The 17,013-nt window shown below is 52.1% G+C and overlaps 7 protein-coding genes across 7 annotated transcripts; 3 read left to right on the top strand and 4 right to left on the bottom strand.

Moving 5' to 3' along the window:
• Nucleotides 1-83: 83 nt before the first annotated feature.
• On the bottom strand, nucleotides 84-737 carry PtrM4_120160 (NUDIX domain containing protein; the record flags this gene model as incomplete). The annotated part of the gene is made up of 1 exon (XM_001935309.2): nucleotides 84-737. One exon carries the CDS (start codon nucleotides 735-737, stop codon nucleotides 84-86), a length of 654 nt encoding a protein of 217 aa, XP_001935344.1.
• Nucleotides 738-1,259: 522 nt separating this feature from the next.
• Nucleotides 1,260-2,480, top strand: PtrM4_120150 (dehydrogenase; the record flags this gene model as incomplete). Its single annotated transcript, XM_066108404.1, has 1 exon — nucleotides 1,260-2,480. One exon carries the CDS (start codon nucleotides 1,260-1,262, stop codon nucleotides 2,478-2,480), a length of 1,221 nt encoding a protein of 406 aa, XP_065961589.1.
• A 477-nt stretch (nucleotides 2,481-2,957) lies between these two features.
• PtrM4_120140 (chitin synthase D) lies at nucleotides 2,958-5,252 on the bottom strand (the record flags this gene model as incomplete). The annotated part of the gene is made up of 1 exon (XM_066108403.1): nucleotides 2,958-5,252. One exon carries the CDS (start codon nucleotides 5,250-5,252, stop codon nucleotides 2,958-2,960), a length of 2,295 nt encoding a protein of 764 aa, XP_065961588.1.
• A 55-nt stretch (nucleotides 5,253-5,307) lies between these two features.
• Nucleotides 5,308-5,624, bottom strand: PtrM4_120130 (uncharacterized protein; the record flags this gene model as incomplete). The annotated part of the gene is made up of 2 exons (XM_001935307.2): nucleotides 5,308-5,484; nucleotides 5,535-5,624. 2 exons carry the CDS (start codon nucleotides 5,622-5,624, stop codon nucleotides 5,308-5,310), a joined length of 267 nt encoding a protein of 88 aa, XP_001935342.2.
• A 2,810-nt stretch (nucleotides 5,625-8,434) lies between these two features.
• Nucleotides 8,435-12,079, top strand: PtrM4_120120 (nonsense-mediated mRNA decay factor (Upf2); the record flags this gene model as incomplete). The annotated part of the gene is made up of 3 exons (XM_001935306.2): nucleotides 8,435-8,453; nucleotides 8,501-8,545; nucleotides 8,601-12,079. The coding sequence occupies 3 exons, from the start codon at nucleotides 8,435-8,437 to the stop codon at nucleotides 12,077-12,079; spliced, it is 3,543 nt and encodes a 1,180-aa protein (XP_001935341.2).
• A 1,044-nt stretch (nucleotides 12,080-13,123) lies between these two features.
• On the top strand, nucleotides 13,124-14,583 carry PtrM4_120110 (histidine acid phosphatase; the record flags this gene model as incomplete). The annotated part of the gene is made up of 2 exons (XM_001935305.2): nucleotides 13,124-13,311; nucleotides 13,365-14,583. The coding sequence occupies 2 exons, from the start codon at nucleotides 13,124-13,126 to the stop codon at nucleotides 14,581-14,583; spliced, it is 1,407 nt and encodes a 468-aa protein (XP_001935340.1).
• An 818-nt stretch (nucleotides 14,584-15,401) lies between these two features.
• PtrM4_120100 (End3 multi-domain protein) lies at nucleotides 15,402-16,708 on the bottom strand (the record flags this gene model as incomplete). Its single annotated transcript, XM_001935304.1, has 2 exons — nucleotides 15,402-16,367; nucleotides 16,469-16,708. The coding sequence occupies 2 exons, from the start codon at nucleotides 16,706-16,708 to the stop codon at nucleotides 15,402-15,404; spliced, it is 1,206 nt and encodes a 401-aa protein (XP_001935339.1).
• Nucleotides 16,709-17,013: the final 305 nt, after the last annotated feature.

Genomic DNA, 17,013 nt, shown 5'->3' with positions numbered 1-17,013 from the left:
CTATCTCTCTATCATTTACCGCTTGTTGATATCTCGTCAAAGCGCTAGTGATTATGCAATGCAATAGCATGCACATTCCACCCCTAAGTCCTAACAGCAGGCTTACCTGCCTTTTGGAATAACTCCGGGTGGTCAATTGCATACTGCGCACCCGCTGCCCAATGATATAATTTGGCCGCAATAACATAACCTTCCTTGGCAAACTCTTCCAGCCTAGTATAAAGCTCAGCAATTGGGATATTGACCCTCTGAATGTCCTCGCCCTCGTCCAAATGCTGCTCCGGCTCTGGATCTCCCTCGTTCAAATGAATCTCCACCATGCAGAGACAAAGATTCGCCGACGTCATGCCCGGGTCCGCAGCTACGGGAGGCGAAGTGGAAATTACTTTGCCCTTGTAGCCTGTTTCCTCGTAGAGTTCGCGGACAGCGGCTTCTTCAGGCTTCTCATCTGCGTCGATAAGACCAGCGGGCCACTCAACGGTAAAGCCACCAACCGGCGGCCTGAATTGAATGACTACAATCGTCGAGGGGGCTTTGGTGGGGTGATAGATGATATTTCCCATTGCGACCGCGTCGACGCCAGCAGAGCCCGTGGTTTTGCGTGAGGCTATCTCCCAGACGCGCTCTTTGCCTTTGGCGTCGACATAGGTCGCCTTTTGCAGCTTCACCCATTTGGCGTCCGAGGAGGGGAGATCCACGAGGGAGGTGACTTTGGGGGTTCCGGAGTTTGAGGCCATTGTGACTTTGTTGACGCGCTCGACAAGTGGAGAGGCGAGAATGCGGGATGTGGCGTGGAAATATCTTTTTGGTAGTAGATAGGTAGTAGCGTGTGATGTTGCTCGTCGACTGCAAAGGGCCGTAAACATTGGCTTTGAGCGATGTCGGAGGGGTGTTGATGACGTTATCGAGCCAATTGGTATCGTAGTGGGGATCTCAGCGAACACGCAAAGTCGCAGCAGCAAAGACCTGAGTCTATGTCTCTTGCAAGTCACTAAATCTGCTCGCAATATCTGCGTGTCAGAATAGACGTTGGCAGCCTTAAGAAACCAATTAAGGTATCAAGTCCACCCCCACTTCGCTAGCGTCAGGAACAGCGGCTCAACCTAACGTCATCCATATCGCGTCTCAAGTCACTGATAAGCATCAATCATCAACTTCAGCATTGCGCCTGTCCCATTATTGCTATTATCCCCTGTCCTTTCCACATTGTCAATGCTTTCTCGTTCTTCTGTCTTACAGCGGAGTCTTCCTCTCAAACCATGTTTTCATTACGCGCCACACGTCTCACCCCATCACGACGTGCACCAAGCCTCATCCGACACTTCTCATCCAGCACCCCCCTAAATGCAGATTTCACACACGCTATTATAGGCGGCGGCGTAGTTGGTCTAGCAATAGCCAGAAAACTGCAACAACGACCCAATGTCTCCACCCTCCTCATTGAAAAGCACGGCTCCGTAGGCACAGAAACCAGTTCGCGCAACAGCGAAGTCATCCACGCTGGGCTCTACTACGGTCCCACGTCTCTAAAAACAAAGCTGTGTTTGCGCGGGAAAGAAATGCTCTACGACCTCTGCAAAACACACAGCATCCCATATCGCAACACCGGAAAATGGATCGTCGCACAAGACGCTGAACAAATGTCTGCGTTGCAAAAAGTCCACGACTTCGCCAAAAGCATTGGCGTCCCCATCTACTTCCTCACCAAAGAAGAAGCAAAGCGCCGCGAACCAGATGTCCGCGCCGAAGCTGGCGTGCTCGAGAGCCCAACAACCGGCATCGTAGATTCGCACAGCCTGATGCAATACCTACAAGGCGACTTTGAAGACAGCGGTGGTATATGCGCCTTCAAGTCACCCGTAGTGTCCATCACACCACTAGATTCTGGCAAAGGTGGCTGGCAGATCACGACAAAAGACCCTACCACGGCAGAAGAAACCACAATAACATGCGAAACACTGATAAATTCCGCCGGCCTCTTCGCAGTCCCCATCTCAAACATGATCCTCCCTGAGCATCGCCAACGGAAACCGTACTACGCAAAGGGAAGTTACTTCTCCTACAGCGTCTCGCGTCCCAGACCAAAAACTCTCGTTTACCCGGCTCCTGTACCCGGTCATGGCGGTTTGGGAACCCATCTCACGCTGGATATGGGTGGCAGAATACGGTTCGGGCCGGATGTGGAGTGGACCGATAGTCCGACGGATTATATACCGAACACGAAGAGCATCAAACAGGCCATTGATGACATTCAAACCTACCTGCCGGGCGTAAATAGAGATGCTATCCAGCCGGATTACGTGGGAATACGACCAAAGCTCGGCAAGTTGGCGGCGACCAGTGGGAAGGATTTTCAGGACTTCTATATAAACAAAGAGGAAGGATACGAAGGGTTTGTCAATTTGTTGGCAATTGAAAGTCCTGGGTTGACGAGTTCGCTGGCCATTGCAGAGGAGGTCGAAGAGCTGCTGTATCGGTAAGACCAAGGTACGTAATCGTATAGACATGTAATATTTTACAAACATTAATAACACATATGTTTGGAGCACAACAAGATGACAGCAGTGGCAATAATACCAATCAATTCTCGCCTCTCGAAAGAGAGTAATTTCTAGACATTAAGCAAAGGGGTGATCTGGGTACTCCACCACATAGCTCCCACAAATATATACCGCGAGGTACTTTTTGAGAGCGTAAACCAGTCATCATCTAGAGTCACATCATGCACCCAAACCCCGCATTTTCCATCCGCCCGACCGGTCATGTAGTGCTAAGTATATGTACAAACAAGGAAAGGTGCGGTTACACTCGAGGGTGCTCACTAAAACGCCGATAAAAATCCAATGCGCATTTGTTGCTGTTAATGATAGCGTATGCTGTGTACCATCGGTGCGATCCTTTTGGAATTGGAGACAAAAATGAGATTAAAGCGCTAAATGACAGAACAACGATTGCACCTATTTGCTAGGCTTCTGCTTGCTAAGACGCTTTCGCTTCTTCGAGTCTGATGAATCGCTGCGCTCGTGTTGTGGTGCAGCAGTTTGGCCGAGTGGCGCGGGTGATGCTTCGCGCATAAGGCTGCTTTGTTGAGGAGCCTGGAGTTCAATGTTTTCACCCGGTGCTGTGCGGATATAGCTCTGACGAGCAAGAGGGCTACGACCCTGGCGCATGTCTGAACTGTTTGTCCTGTTGTACGACGGCTTTGGCGACTCAAGTCCGCTAGTCTTAGGCTCAGCGGAGAGAGGCGATGTGCGAGACGGTTGATGAACACCGTAGGGGTTATCGTTGTTCATACGCATTTGTGCAGGTCCTTTCGAGCCCTTCACCTGGTATACTGAGTCATCGTCGATAGAATCAATAGACTCGCTGTAGTTGCCCTTGCTAGCGCCAACGCCGACATCGTATTGTCCCTGTCGTGCCTCTTCGAAGAAGGCCCCACCAGCAGGCTTTTGCGTTTGCTGAGTCTTGTGGTAGATGCGGGCGTCCTCGGGGTCCATGAAGCTCTCGACACGGCGGGGCATGTAGATGGAGTTGTTGGCAGAGGTGTCGTGAGATGCGAAAGAGTCCATGGAAGTACGCGGGTGCAGGGGAACGTTGGGGACGTTGGGGTTGCGGGGCAGAGTGTTGGGAAGAGTGAGACCAGAGTCGTTGGCTTGCTGGTACCATCCGTTCGGCAGACGTTCTGCAGCGGCGAAGCGGCCTTCGATGTTGTCTGATGGCTGGAGGGGAATGGCTCCTGGACGGTGCTTGTGCGCTTCGGCAGAAGCCTTGAAGGTCTCGGGAACGACGTTCAAATCATCACCAGTGGCTTCGGCAGCTTCGATAGCCTCCTGAGGACTAGTCTGGGTATCGGCGCTACCAGCATCGGCACGAGGTCCTCCCCATGTACGCTGACCAGCGGTGAAGATACCGTAAACCATGTAGACCCAGTTGAAGAAAGGGTTGACAATGAACATGAGAGGGTAGAGCATGATCTTGTAGCGACCGAGCTTGGCACCGAAGTACAGCATGAGAAGCCAGTTGAGTCCGAGCGAGATGGCGATGAAACCGACAGGAAGATTGGCGACCTTTTGGGAGGTAGTGATCAAAGAGATACACAGAATGAAGAAGAGCAGCGCGGTTGTTCGGATGGTGTTTTGCATGAAACGGACAACGAGAAGGATCGGGTAGCGCTTCCACAGACGGATGTCAGTCAACATGCAAACTTCGTTAGTGATAAAACCCAAGAACCAGCGGCGACGTTGCTTGAGCAGAGATTGATAGGTCTGCACGGCTTCGGTCTTGCAGAAAGCGCCGGTGTTCATTTGGATTTGGTATCGCTCCTTTGCGCCAATCATGAACAAATGAGTGAGCCAGCGGTCCTCGCCCAGATGGCACTTGCCGTAGTCGAAGAGGTCGTCGCATTGCTCAGCCTTGTCGGCAAAGTAATACTTGGCCATTTTGCGGAAAGCAGAGAATCGCAACATAGTGAGAGCACCGGGCAAGCAAGTGACGGCACCGCAGCCGGATTCGACCGAACGCTCGAACAATTGACCGTGGACGTACTCCATATCCTGAAGAAGTGTGATGAGCGAGTTCTTTTCGGTGGTAGATGTGATGACACCAGTCTGAGCCAACATGTTCTTCTTGCTGCCGGGCTTGAGTTCCATCTCGTACATGAAGTTTTGGATGCAGGTCTTGTCGAGAATGCAGTCGGAGTCGATGAAGAGAACGAAAAGGTTGTCGTTCCGCTTGAGGTACTCGCTGTAGATCTTGTCGATGAGCTTGAAGGTTCTCTTCTGGCAGTGACGCTTGCCACCGTGGGGAAAACGAGAGATGGTGATACGGCAGCTACGGTAGATGACATCGATGGATTTGGGGTACGAGTCGAGCGTGAGAGGTACACCGAGCTTCTCAATGGTGTTCAGGTACAGCTCGTCCTCTTGGTCTCCATCGAATGAGAGGAAGATGTGTAGGCAAGAAGGCGGGTATTCACAGTCGACCAGGGAGTCGCAGGTTCGTAGCAGAATCTCGGGGATTTCCTTGTAGCAAGGCATGATGATGACGACCTTGGGTGCAGATGACTCATCGAGAACGGACTTGATCCTGCGAGTACGCCCGACAGAGTGAGTGACAAGCTGGTAGACACAGAATAGCCATGGCACCGTCAACAGACCAGCGAAGGACCAGAAGGCAAACCATTGGAGGAAATCAACCATTTCCTGAGGGAAGTACTTTGTGACTTGAGAAGGTAGGGGCAAAGTGACGACCATGATTGGCAAGAAAATGGCACTGTTGCTGTTAGTCGATTTCTAGACTCGATGATGGTTACACTTGCCGGAGGAGGAAGAACATGACGCCAAAGAAGATGGACAAGATGCGTACGCTGATTGTCTCGGCCTTTTGGAAGACCTTGACGATGCAGTACAAAAATGCAGCAACCCATAGAAACCATTCGAGCAGAGCGGCCAACATGAGACCGCCAATAATGGCGACATAGACAATCTACTACAGTCAGTTTCCAAGCAAACATTCCAGTCACTGGCAGTACTCACATCCTTGACCGGCCAAGGATCGGTGATATCAGGAATAGAGCCATCTTCGGCAGCTCGGGCGACGAGGCCCATCATCTCCTGCCACACCATGGCGAATTATTAGGGACGTATGTATATCGTGATTGTCGTCAAGCGGGGTAGCGAGGGATGCAGCCTCGGTTTCCAAACAGTTGTCGGCCGTATATGACAGGCGATGAGAGTCAATGACGCAAGACTCTCGGTGAGGAGCTGGTTCACAGCAGCTGCGTTGGCCGTCGATGAGGCGGGTAAGGTATGCGCCAGGCGACGGAGAGCGGCGTGGGTAGCACAGGACACGCTCGCAATGCAACGGTCGCACGAGGCTAGATAATTGACGTAGAAAGCGGGGAGGGGGGTTAAGTGAATCCAGATATGACGCAAAAACTACTAGGAGCGACGGTGCTGAGTGTTTGGCGGTAGTAGTAGTAGTAGTGCTAGTATAGCGCTTGGCGTGTCTTGTCGAGGTGCGGATAAACGAGTGTACAGGTGAGAAGCAAGCAAAAACGAGTGGTGAGCAAGATACTGCACGCAAGGGCAGTCCTGTGAGGTTTGAGAGAAGCGCCTTGAGGAAAGAATGTACAAGGCGAGGGGAGCGAGGGTGTTTACAGGCACGAAAAGCGGGAGCGCTTTGGCCATATCGCCTTCACCTGAGCCATGCTGGCTAGACTGGGCAGGAGTGGAGATGCACGATCGGCGCAGGGGCCGTCGCCTACTTCTGGTAAACAGCCGGCGCTTTGGAGTCGAAAGAGAGTCTGTTGCAGGGCTTTGCCTTGTCTGAGTGGTCCCGACTCGGACTAAACGCGCTCTGGCTGCAGCATGCCTGCAGACTGATAGTTTATTTTGGGCGCCCCCATGCGCCGTCTGCCGTTAGGTGTCTGAAGCATGCAGGCTCCGCACTCGGTTTTGTTTCGCCAGCATTTCATCACAGGCCTAAGCCGGTTTCCCAGGGGCCCGAGTGTTTGAGGCGCTACCATAGCATTGCAGGTCGTGGTATCGTTGACGTCGCGATATATCATTTTCACCAGTCTCGAAAGACGGGAAAAAATCAGTCATGAGAGGTGGATCAGATTTTTGGGCCTGCATGAAAAAGGCACATGGCGACTGGCACTGACTGGAAACGAGCGCTCAATGCCGGTGGTTACCTTTCATTGCCAAGCTATATTTTAGCTTCGCTAAGACGCCGGCTAGTCGGAGCCTGCCAGCACCCACAGTCCCTAACGCCTTCTCTAAGCCAATAATGGCAGCACCCACTTAAGCCTGTCTCGTAATCCATTGCCCGTGGACCCCCAAGCTTTACGGCACGGTCAGTGGTCGTGCTGTCAGGCTGAGTTGTGGCGGCTGTCGGGAGAGGGGAAGGATTCCACCCCTATCCCTGAGCGCAAAAAAAAAACACGAGCTTGTTGCGGAGTTATACTAGAGGCCCGCACGGAAAAAAGCAGAATACGAGGCCGCCCCAACAGCCATTTGGACGGTTGGGAATGGGCATGCCAAAAGGAATGTGCCGTATCCGCCTGTACCGAACATTAGTCAAGTTTTCATATCATTCTCGTCCAGCCCACGCTCGTCGTCATGTCGCATGTAGAAGCGTTGACGAGACCATCGAATCAACTTGGCCAGCCCAACTCGGCCGCAATCGATAACTAATGCTGGGCAGTTCCACACTCTTGGACCTGTGTTTGCTGGCCCGTTGCCGCGACAAGATCAATCTGCAATCTTGCTGTTGGCGCTCGATCCTCAGCCGATTGCTTTACCTGCTGCTTTTGCTGTAGGGCTAGCTCAGAATAGCGTTGAAGATTACATAGTCGCGCGTCTTGGCATGCTCGTTTCAGCAGTACTTTCGGACCCATGCTTCTCGTATAGGCTAATCTTACATGCCCTTGGTACTAAATGAGTCGCCCGCTAGTAGATGAATGTCTACCTGCCGACTCTCGGTGGAAAGAGTCGCAGATGCCGTGGTGCAACCTCAGGCTCCTTTGGACCCCTGAAATCCAACAATGGCGGTAGCATACCTCTGCGACGCTGCATCTGTCCAAAGCTAATGCTAATCTACCTAGCCCTAAGCGCCATGGCAGTCTTCAGGGGCCGAGTGTTGAGTTTAATGCTAGTTCAGCGACTTTGCTCCGCATTGCCCGAAGCTTCCACTCCCTTCCTGACCGCCACAAAGTCGGGGAGAAGTTTAACATGACCAGTGCAACTTGGGCTTGTGAGAAAAGGCTGCTTGGCCACGGGTGAAGCGGTCGACTGTATTGGATACTCTGATTCTACCCCTGGAGAGGCGTCAACACATGTGGTGGGCTGGAGTCATATGTGCAACGCCGGCTACCTACTTTTGTCCAACGGCGACATGTGCGTCACCATTAACCTCACCCACCACATTGGTTCTACCATGCTCGCGGGAAGCGAGAGCTGAGAGTGTGAACAAGTCCACGACAAGCCAATAATATTGCCAACGCTGCTACCAAGACAGCGCTTGCGTGTATACATAATGATAATGCCCGTGATTGCCATGGCAGAGGTGCCGAGTAACGTGACCTATACGGACATGCCAAGGACGGGCACCCGTGGTGTTGCGGGATGCCGGCTTAGTCATGCACCGCCAACTGCGGGACATGGCCTGGCGCACAGACACCTGGATGAGTGAGGGAAGTCGGGGCTGCAGGTACAATTCACAAAGCAAGCAGTAAAATCTTAGTCCTCGGACGTCGCCGCCGCCGCATTGCTAGACTCGCAAACACTCTCGCTCTTCCAGGAGCGAGCCCGACCGAGCCCGAACAAATGCTAGCAGCAACTGCGCCTGACATATTTCCCAGTTTCCATGTGCGTGTATCGTAACCGACCATCCTCCGCCGCCCCTCGACAGCTGCGGCATCGCCTACTCCACCATGGAGAGGCAAAGGAAGCGTACGTGTACAAGTTCTGTGTCACTGCGCAATGCTAACGGGTTGCAGGAACGCTTCGCGCACTTAATATTCGCGCCTGGGATGGCGACCAAGGTACATATAGACAAGACGTAGTCCCGACTGCACCTCCAATGCTGACTGTGCACAGATGTCTTCGCCGTGCAAGGCTCCCTCGACTCGTCCATGAAAAAGAACACTGCCTTCATCAAGCGCCTACGAACCGCCGTAAACGCGTCCGCCCAAGCCCAATTCCTCCAAGAAATCCGTACCCTGTCCCTCCACAAATACCTCTCCGAAATCATCTCCGCCTGCTACGAAGGCCTGTGTAAACTCAAGACACCCGGCGAAATTGCTGCTGGCGTGGAAATTGTCAGCGCCCTCCACCAGCGCTTTGGCCCCGCAGACTTCACCGGCTACATTGGCTGGTACATTGGGCGGGGACTGGCGACACCGGACAAATCACACCTGAAGACGCTCCCACAGGATGTGCGCGAGCGAGAAGAGAAGGACCGTCTGGCTCGTCAGCGCGTACTTTTACGTGTCGCCACTGAACTCTGGCTTGTCGGTGTTCTGCGCAGTTTGGATGACGTAGCCCGGCCTGAAGAGGCAAGCAAGACCAAAGACAATGGCAAACTCATCGAAGGCTCTGCAAAGGCAAAGTCACGGGCAGAGAATGCCGACGCCGAGCCTTTTCCTCTCGAAGTGCTCAAGGACATGCTTGGACACGACCGTGAGCATATTAACCTGCCGCTGGTCGTCATCTTCGTCAAGGCCTTTTCCTGGGACATACTGGGCACCAAGCCGGCGTCTGCAGAAGGCCGTAAGACAGTAAACGACGACGGCAGTACCGTGGCAGAGAAGAATGGAGAGTCGTCGAGCGCGGAAGACGAGGAAGAAGCCAGCAGAGATCCGCCCATCATCTCGCCAGATTTGCAACAGCGATTCAAGAACATCCTCAATCGTTATTTCGAAGACGTCAAGACCCACCTCCTCCGCGATCAGAAACACATACTCAGCCAAGGGCGCAAGAATGCCGAAGCATACGTGAAATCCGGGGAGGTCTTCGAAGACCGTCAGTCCAACTACGAGAAGCAGATGAAGTCTCAGGAGCGACTGGTGTCGAATGCCCAAGTCTTGGCCGATGCACTGGGTGCTGAGATGCCAGACTTGAAAGAGAAGGATAGCTCTGCAAACACGGGGGACGGTTCTATAGGCCTGATCAAGACGGGCGAATACTTACGCGGCCAAAGTGACGGTGCGGGCATCTGGGAAGATGAGGAGGAGCGCCGCTTCTACGAGAATCTGATTGACCTGAAGGACCGTGTTCCGGGTATCCTGTTAGAGGAGGTAAAGAAGAAGAAGACCGACAGCGATGAACAGGTTGGCAAGAAGATGGAAGCAAAGCCCGACACTGTTGACAAGGAAGTAGCCGAGACTACTGCGGATAACAAGGCAGCCGAGGGCGAAGACCAGTCTACTGCCATCGCCAACAAGTCCGTCGGAGCTCAGGTAGATGCCCTTCTGGCGCGCCTGCCAGAACTCGCGACAAAAGATGCCGTCGACCAAACCGCCATGGACTTCTGCTTTTTGAACTCAAAGGCCTCTCGAAACCGTCTCATAAAAGCTATACAGGAGATCCCCAAAGGCCGCTCCGACTTGCTACCTCTATATTCGAGGCTCATTGCAACGCTCGGGAAATACATGTCTGACGTTTCGCAAGGCTTGGTTTCTTACCTTGATGAGGAGTTCCGAAGTTTGCAGCGACGAAAGTCAAAGGACTTTCTGGGACAAGTACGAACGCAGAATGTGCGTTATCTTGCGGAATTGACAAAGTTCGGCGTTGTTCCTGAGCACGTCATCTTCCATTGCCTCAAAGTCAGCTTGGACGACTTTTCGCGAATGAATATCGAGATCATCTGCAATCTGCTGGAAAACTGTGGGCGATACCTGCTTCGCAACCCAGAGACATCGCCCCGTATGGCTTCCTTTCTAGAGACTCTCCAACGCAAAAAGAGTGCCCAGGTTATTGGTCAACAGGAGCGTATGCTGATCGAGAACGCCGTCTACTATGTCAACCCCCCAGAGCGCGCTGCGATTGAGCAGAAGGAGCGAACGCCGACCGAGCAGTTCCTGCGCAAGATCATGTACCAGGATTTGACCCGTCGCTCACTGGACAAGACCATCAAGCAAGTTCGCAAGATGCACTGGGAAGAGGAAGACGTGGTCAATCTTCTGCACAAGGTCTTTGCAAAGCCAGGGAAGATCAAGTACAGTAACATCCATTTGCTGGCCGTGATGCTGGGGACCATCCATCGATTCCATCAAGACTTTGCCATCTCAGTCATTGATGATCTCCTAGAATCCATCACGTTCGGGCTGGAGTTGAATGACTTCAAGTTCAATCAGCGACGAATCTCTGAAGTCAAGTACCTCGGCGAACTGTACATCTATCGGCTGGTAGACTCTCCCCTCATCTTCGACACCATGTACAAGCTGTTGAACTATGGATGGGAGGGCGGATATGCTAAACCTGGATCGTACAATCCGTTGGATCTTCCAGATGACTACTTCCGGATACGCCTGGTTTGTAACCTTCTTGAAACATGCGGCATGTACTACGACAAGGGTGCGACTAAGAAGAAGCTTGACTTCTTCTTGACCTATTTGCAGTACTACGTTTGCACCAAGGAGGCCCTCCCCATGGATGTTGAGTTCCTCGTGCAGGACGCGTACAGCCTTGTCCGACCGCAGTGGAAAATCATCACGAACCCAGAGGATGCTATGCATGCGTTTGGGGAAGCTGTCAAGCAAAACTACCAAACTGCAGCAGCCGACAAGCCTGTCGAGCCTGACGAAGATGACGTGTCCGCGTCGGATGATGAGCTAGACGGCCCGGAAGACGAAGACATTGTGATTCCAGACGGCGAAGGAGATAAGTCATCTGGTGACGAGGATGAAGATTCGGACGATGATGAGCCCACGAAGCAAGGTTCATCAGACGAAGAAGAGGAACGGATTGTTGTGACCCGGCCAGAAGACGAACGTGACCCTGAAGCTGATGCCGAGTTCGATCGCGAACTTGCCAAGCTCATGTCGGAGAGCGCCGAGTCTCGCAAGCACGACCGAAAGCCTGTCTTTGATGTACCGCTGCCCATGCGCCGCGCTCGAGAGACTACTGTGAATGCTGAAGACAGTGGCAACGAAGCACCGGCGCCAATCGCTCCGGCACCCTCTCACACGATGAAGTTCTCGCTGCTTAGCAAGCGTGGTAATAGAACTCAAACGCGGTCGATCGATTTGCCATCGGATTCGACCTTTGCTGTCGCCATGCGCAACAAGCAACAAGCCGACACGGAAGAAAGGCAGCGCATCAAGAGCCTGGTTCTGAACTACAACGAAGCCCGAGATGACGCTGACGATACGACTGGTGATTCACCTTTTCATTACACCCTTCAACCTAACACCAATAGAAAGCATACTGAAACGTCTAAAGGTCTGGACAAGACTCCGAATCCATACGCACAGCCGCGTCTTGACAAGGCTGGTGCCAATCGCAGCAACCAGCGTGCACGGAAACTACAGCTGTCCGATGTAAATTGGTATGATTCCCGCTTTTCTGTTTTGTAAAGTCGCTCTGGTCTAGCGTTGCTTCTGCTTCCAGGCTCCACCGTCGGCATTTGTGTCGAAGCGTTGTGCAGGTCCAGGCATCTCCCAACCCTGGTAGCGCTTGCGTCCGACATGATCATTCGCACTGTTATGGACGCGCTTTTTACCGACACGACGCTAACCACGAGGCCCTCTGTGGGCGACTGATTGTCTAGGACATGATTACTGGGTCTACGATGCTATAGCTAGCATCCATTACGAACTTCACAAAAGCTCCCTATGCTCGCCGCTACTACCGCCGTAGAGTAAGCCATCTCGTATGGTATGTATCACCTGTGGATGCGCCCTGCATGGCATTGCGATTGTACCTCGCAGACAAGGGGATAATTGCCGCTCATGATATGAGAAATATGCGTCTGAAAGAGCGTTGCTCGAGCAGGTGAGTATTCTATACGGATTCCGTGGATATGCCGGCAATGAAGTTTGCGACGGGAGAAGGGGTGGTTCGATGGAGGATGAGCAGCGAGAGCGCGGTGCCCAACCATGCATTGTCGTCTCGCACGCCCCATTTTGTTCACACCAGGTGGCAGGACCATAGGGGGGTACGATGACTATGCGTGTCGAGTGCAAAGTGCATTTGCATGCTTTCGATATCGTTCGTGGTTACACAGATTGAATTCTAGTTTTTACCGATGGAGCTGTTCTCACTATTATCGTGATACCGCGTGGTGTAGATTACATGTAGCATACCTTGATACCTCGGCAGATGGCCAATCCGGCCCAACCTTGGATGCCGACGAACAAGATCAACAATGGCAGTGACGATGTCCAAGCTCTTGGCTTGCGCCATCGCGATGCCGCGCGCTAGCAGAGCGCGTACCTTCCACTAGCCATCTTTTGGAAGTACCTACGACGTCACCGATAATGAGAAAAAAGGGAAACAACAAAACAGCGCGCATGCCCCTGCCGCCGTCTTGCGAGGTTCATCCCAACAGGTCACTTGACCTGCCTTTAATATTTGCATCCAACAGTTTGTCTTTTATTGCTTGAAAGAAGTTTGTCATTATGCCATCTCTGCTTGCTATTCTGCTGGCCGTACCAGCCACTTCAGCCTTGACATTGCCAGCATTCCTGCAAAGCCAAGCGCAATCACCACTCCAATCACTCGATCACTCCCAGAACTACCATTTCGATCCGCTATTACATCTCCCTGGAATCTCTCCATACTTCGACGCCGTAGCCTTTGGTTTAGAGTAAATCAATCCTGACGCCATGACCTTTATAACTCTTGCTTATGCTGTTACAGACACACACCTCCTCCGGGATGCAATGTCACAGCAGCGTCTTACATCATCAGGCACGGTGCCATCTACGCTAATGACAAGGAGTATGAGGAATATATCAAGCCGTTTCTCTGGAAGCTCGAAAAGCACCGCCAAGGATGGAGTGGGCCGTTGGCATTCATGGAGAAATGGCAGTCACCCATTCTGGAAGACAAGCTTGAACACTTGACACCCTCTGGCGCCGTGGACGCAAAGGAAGTAGGCAAGCACCTACTCCAGCGCTATCCTCACCTCGTCCCGGAAACCAAGCGCATCCTCGCCGACAAGAAGAGCCGAACCTTCGACACTGCAACCAATATGATCAAAGCTTTTCCCCAAGAATCCGAAATCGAAATCGTGCGCATCACCGAAAACACAAACGGATCTATGGAATCTCTTATCCCGCATAAATCCTGCAAGAACTTTTCCAAGAAGCCCGGTGTCAAGCAGCAGGAGAAGGTTATTGATTTGTACGGCAAACCAGTTGCTAAGCGACTATCTCCATACACGCCGTTTGATCTCTCGCCAAAAGACATTGTAGGCATGCAAATGCTGTGTGGCTATGAATCCGCCATCAACGGTCGCCGCAGCCCCATCTGTGCCACCTTCACAGACTCAGAATGGATGGCATACGAATACGCGTGGGACCTCAAATATGCGTATATGGTCGGACCCCTCAACCCACTCTCGCCATATCTCGGTTTCCCTTGGTTGCAAGCCCAATCTGAGCTCTTCGCCCACATCGAAGAGCATGGCACAAGCGGTAACGGCTGGCCAGACAAACAGCGCTTCTTCCTGGGTTTCACGCATAGAGAAGTGCCCCCCTTCATCGCCACTGCCCTTGGTCTTTTCAACTCCAGCTCAGACGCTGCAGAGCAGTTCCCCACAGACCATATCAACTGGACGCGTGCGTGGAAGATGTCTGATCTTATTCCTTTCCTAGGCCATGTGGGTATGGAGAAGATGGTGTGTGAGCGTGGGGCTGTGCATGGTGATGGACCGGGCACGTTTGTGAGGTTCATTGCGAACACAGCTCCGCGACCGATTCCGGCGTGTCAGGATGGACCTGGTGCGAGCTGTGAGTTTGGTGCTTTTAGAAAGTTGATTGGGGAGGGGGCCAAGGCGCACGAGGACTTTCACAAGGTTTGTGATGTCAAGGGGTGTGGAGATGCCGGGTGTGTTGATGACGAGTATGGGAGATGATAGGGATACGGTAATGCTATTATGTTATGTGTATATATAGTCTACCTAATATATTTTAAAAAGATGTCTCGTCTGGTTGTCTGGATAATTGTTTACTTGGCTCAACAAACTCGTGAAGTCTGATTACCGCTGAAGTCCCCATACTTAGTACATGTATAAAAAGCCAACGAAATAATATCACAATAGTCTGTGTGTTCTTTTACATACATGTCTTTACTCATTTTCCCTACGTTTCTGCTTGACAGAATCCCATCACGTACGTAAAAGAAAGTGTTGAAAACCTACCTAAGTTGAATCAACAGCTACGCTACACGTTACGTTACTGCTGGCACAACCTCTACACCACATATAGACTGCAGAATCTTTTTACTCAACATAAGCAATCGCATTTTAGTGTTTATTGACAAGGGCGTCCATATTTGCTTATGATAACCCATGGGTACGAATTTCAACAATCTTAACAATACACCTGCGTTTAGTCTAACTTTATTATCCTTGTTCTCCTCATTAGTGGGGAACGGCAATTGTGTAACGCCCAAGGAATTCTGTTTTTGGACTGTCCGGGGTGCCTGTTGATGGATTTGTAGTCTTCAAATAATTTACCATTCTAATTGCACAGAAGGATGAAACAAGCACATATTCTCAAATAAGTCTAGAAGAACGATAACAGCACAATCAAAAACAATTTACCCAGACATTGGCTAAATGAAGAAACTTTGTACACCAATTGAGATGAGGATATAAAGTTTTAGTATAGCAATACATCGTCTATAGACTCCAAAACCCGATAAACATACAACTCTCCTACCTACCCATAATTACCGAACCTTCTCATCATCAATCTGCCTCCTCAGATCCTCCAAGACCCCCCTCCGATTCTCCAAATGCGCCTGCAACCCTTCGACCTGCTCCTTGACCGTTTCAATATCCTCCCTGATGCCCTGCAACCCTTTGACGGCACCGCCATCATCGTTGTCCAACTCCCTCAGCACACCTCTCTTATAATCAAGCAGGAGCTCCAATTCGCGTTTTACCAGCGCCGGCTTACTGTCCTTGCTGCGCCCGTGCCGGCGGTTCTCCGCATCCTTTTCGACATCGCTAATCTTCTGTTCCAGCTCCCGCAGCTGCTTCTTCAACCGGACTTCCTCCCAATCTTCTGTTGTGCGGCCGCCAAAATCCGTGCCTTTGCCACCTCGAGCACCGTAGTTTGCGGCGCGGTCGCCAACGCCGAGACGCGTGAGGTATGCGTCGCCGAACTTTGCTTTGCGGCCCGTGGCGGTGCTTTCGTCGCGGGTAGCAGCCCATCGTGAATTGGCAGAAGACTCGATGTCGTAGTCAATGTGCGCTTTTTCGAAGCTGGAGCGCAGCGAGGGCGGCACCGAGCGTGGGACGCGGAAGCCTTCGCTGCGCTGGTTGAGGATGTGGAGGAAGGCTAGGGCGGCGTCCTTGCCTACGCTCTCGCGCGCCTTGGGGTTGACTAGGTTCCAGGCGAAACGTATGTCCGAGTCTGGTACGTCTATAGACTCGTACAGGCCTGATAAGCTGTCGAAGCTGATGTTGCCGTGGTTGTCGCGGTTCGCAGTATAGATTTCTTCGTACTTGTTCTTGTCGTTGGGCGACATGTACCAGTCGAAGCCATCGCGTAGACCTGGGGTATCGTCTTCGTCTTCGACTGTTTCGTATGCTGGTTGCGAGCCGGTGAGAGCGCGGTTGGCTTGCACGAGGTGGGCTTTTGATTCGGGTACGAGCCAGTCGGGCAGGACTTTGGGGACATCTACTGATATCTGAGAGTTGGCAATTAGCTTCTGTGCATGTTCATGTGTCTAGATACTGGTGGCTTGTATATGTGTGTATGTGTGCCCAGGTACGAGGTAGCGCAACATACTCCATTGATCAAGTCGAAGATGAGTCGCATAGCCACGCAAAACTCCTCAAAGTCCAGCTTTCCGTCATTGTCCACGTCGGCAAGATCCCACACGCGCTCAAGTTGGTCATCGCGGAGATGTGAGTTCTTGAGTACGGGCGCTGCTTGGGCGCCGTCGAGATGTGTACCGCCGTTGGACAGCGAACTGAAGATCTCCCAGTACTTTTCGATTTCGTCCTGCTCAATGCGATTCGGTGCCATGGTGCAAGTCAATTAGTTGTCGTCTTCAGAGGCAAGAGGAAGTCAGGGCGGAGGCGGTTTGGGTCGGAATCGAGGTGTAGTTGCGGCATGTCGGAATGGCGGAGCTCTGGCCGCGACTGCGGAGCTGGGGTAGGCAGCTAGCCAGGCGTTGGGTCGTCACCGCTAACCCGGGACGTGTCTGTCAGCCTTCATCTCTGCCACATGCATGACCTATTAATAATGTGTTACAGCCAAACTATGCATTATCTTAACCGAAATCTCACTTATCATACATCACTCCAGAGCAGACTACATAATCAAGTGAA

The sequence above is a fragment of the Pyrenophora tritici-repentis genome, chromosome 6, assembly GCF_003171515.1.
Source record: "Pyrenophora tritici-repentis strain M4 chromosome 6, whole genome shotgun sequence".
Lineage (NCBI taxonomy): Eukaryota > Fungi > Ascomycota > Dothideomycetes > Pleosporales > Pleosporaceae > Pyrenophora > Pyrenophora tritici-repentis.
Note: the sequence above shows the minus strand (reverse complement) of the source record. Positions and strands in the feature narration are given on the sequence as shown.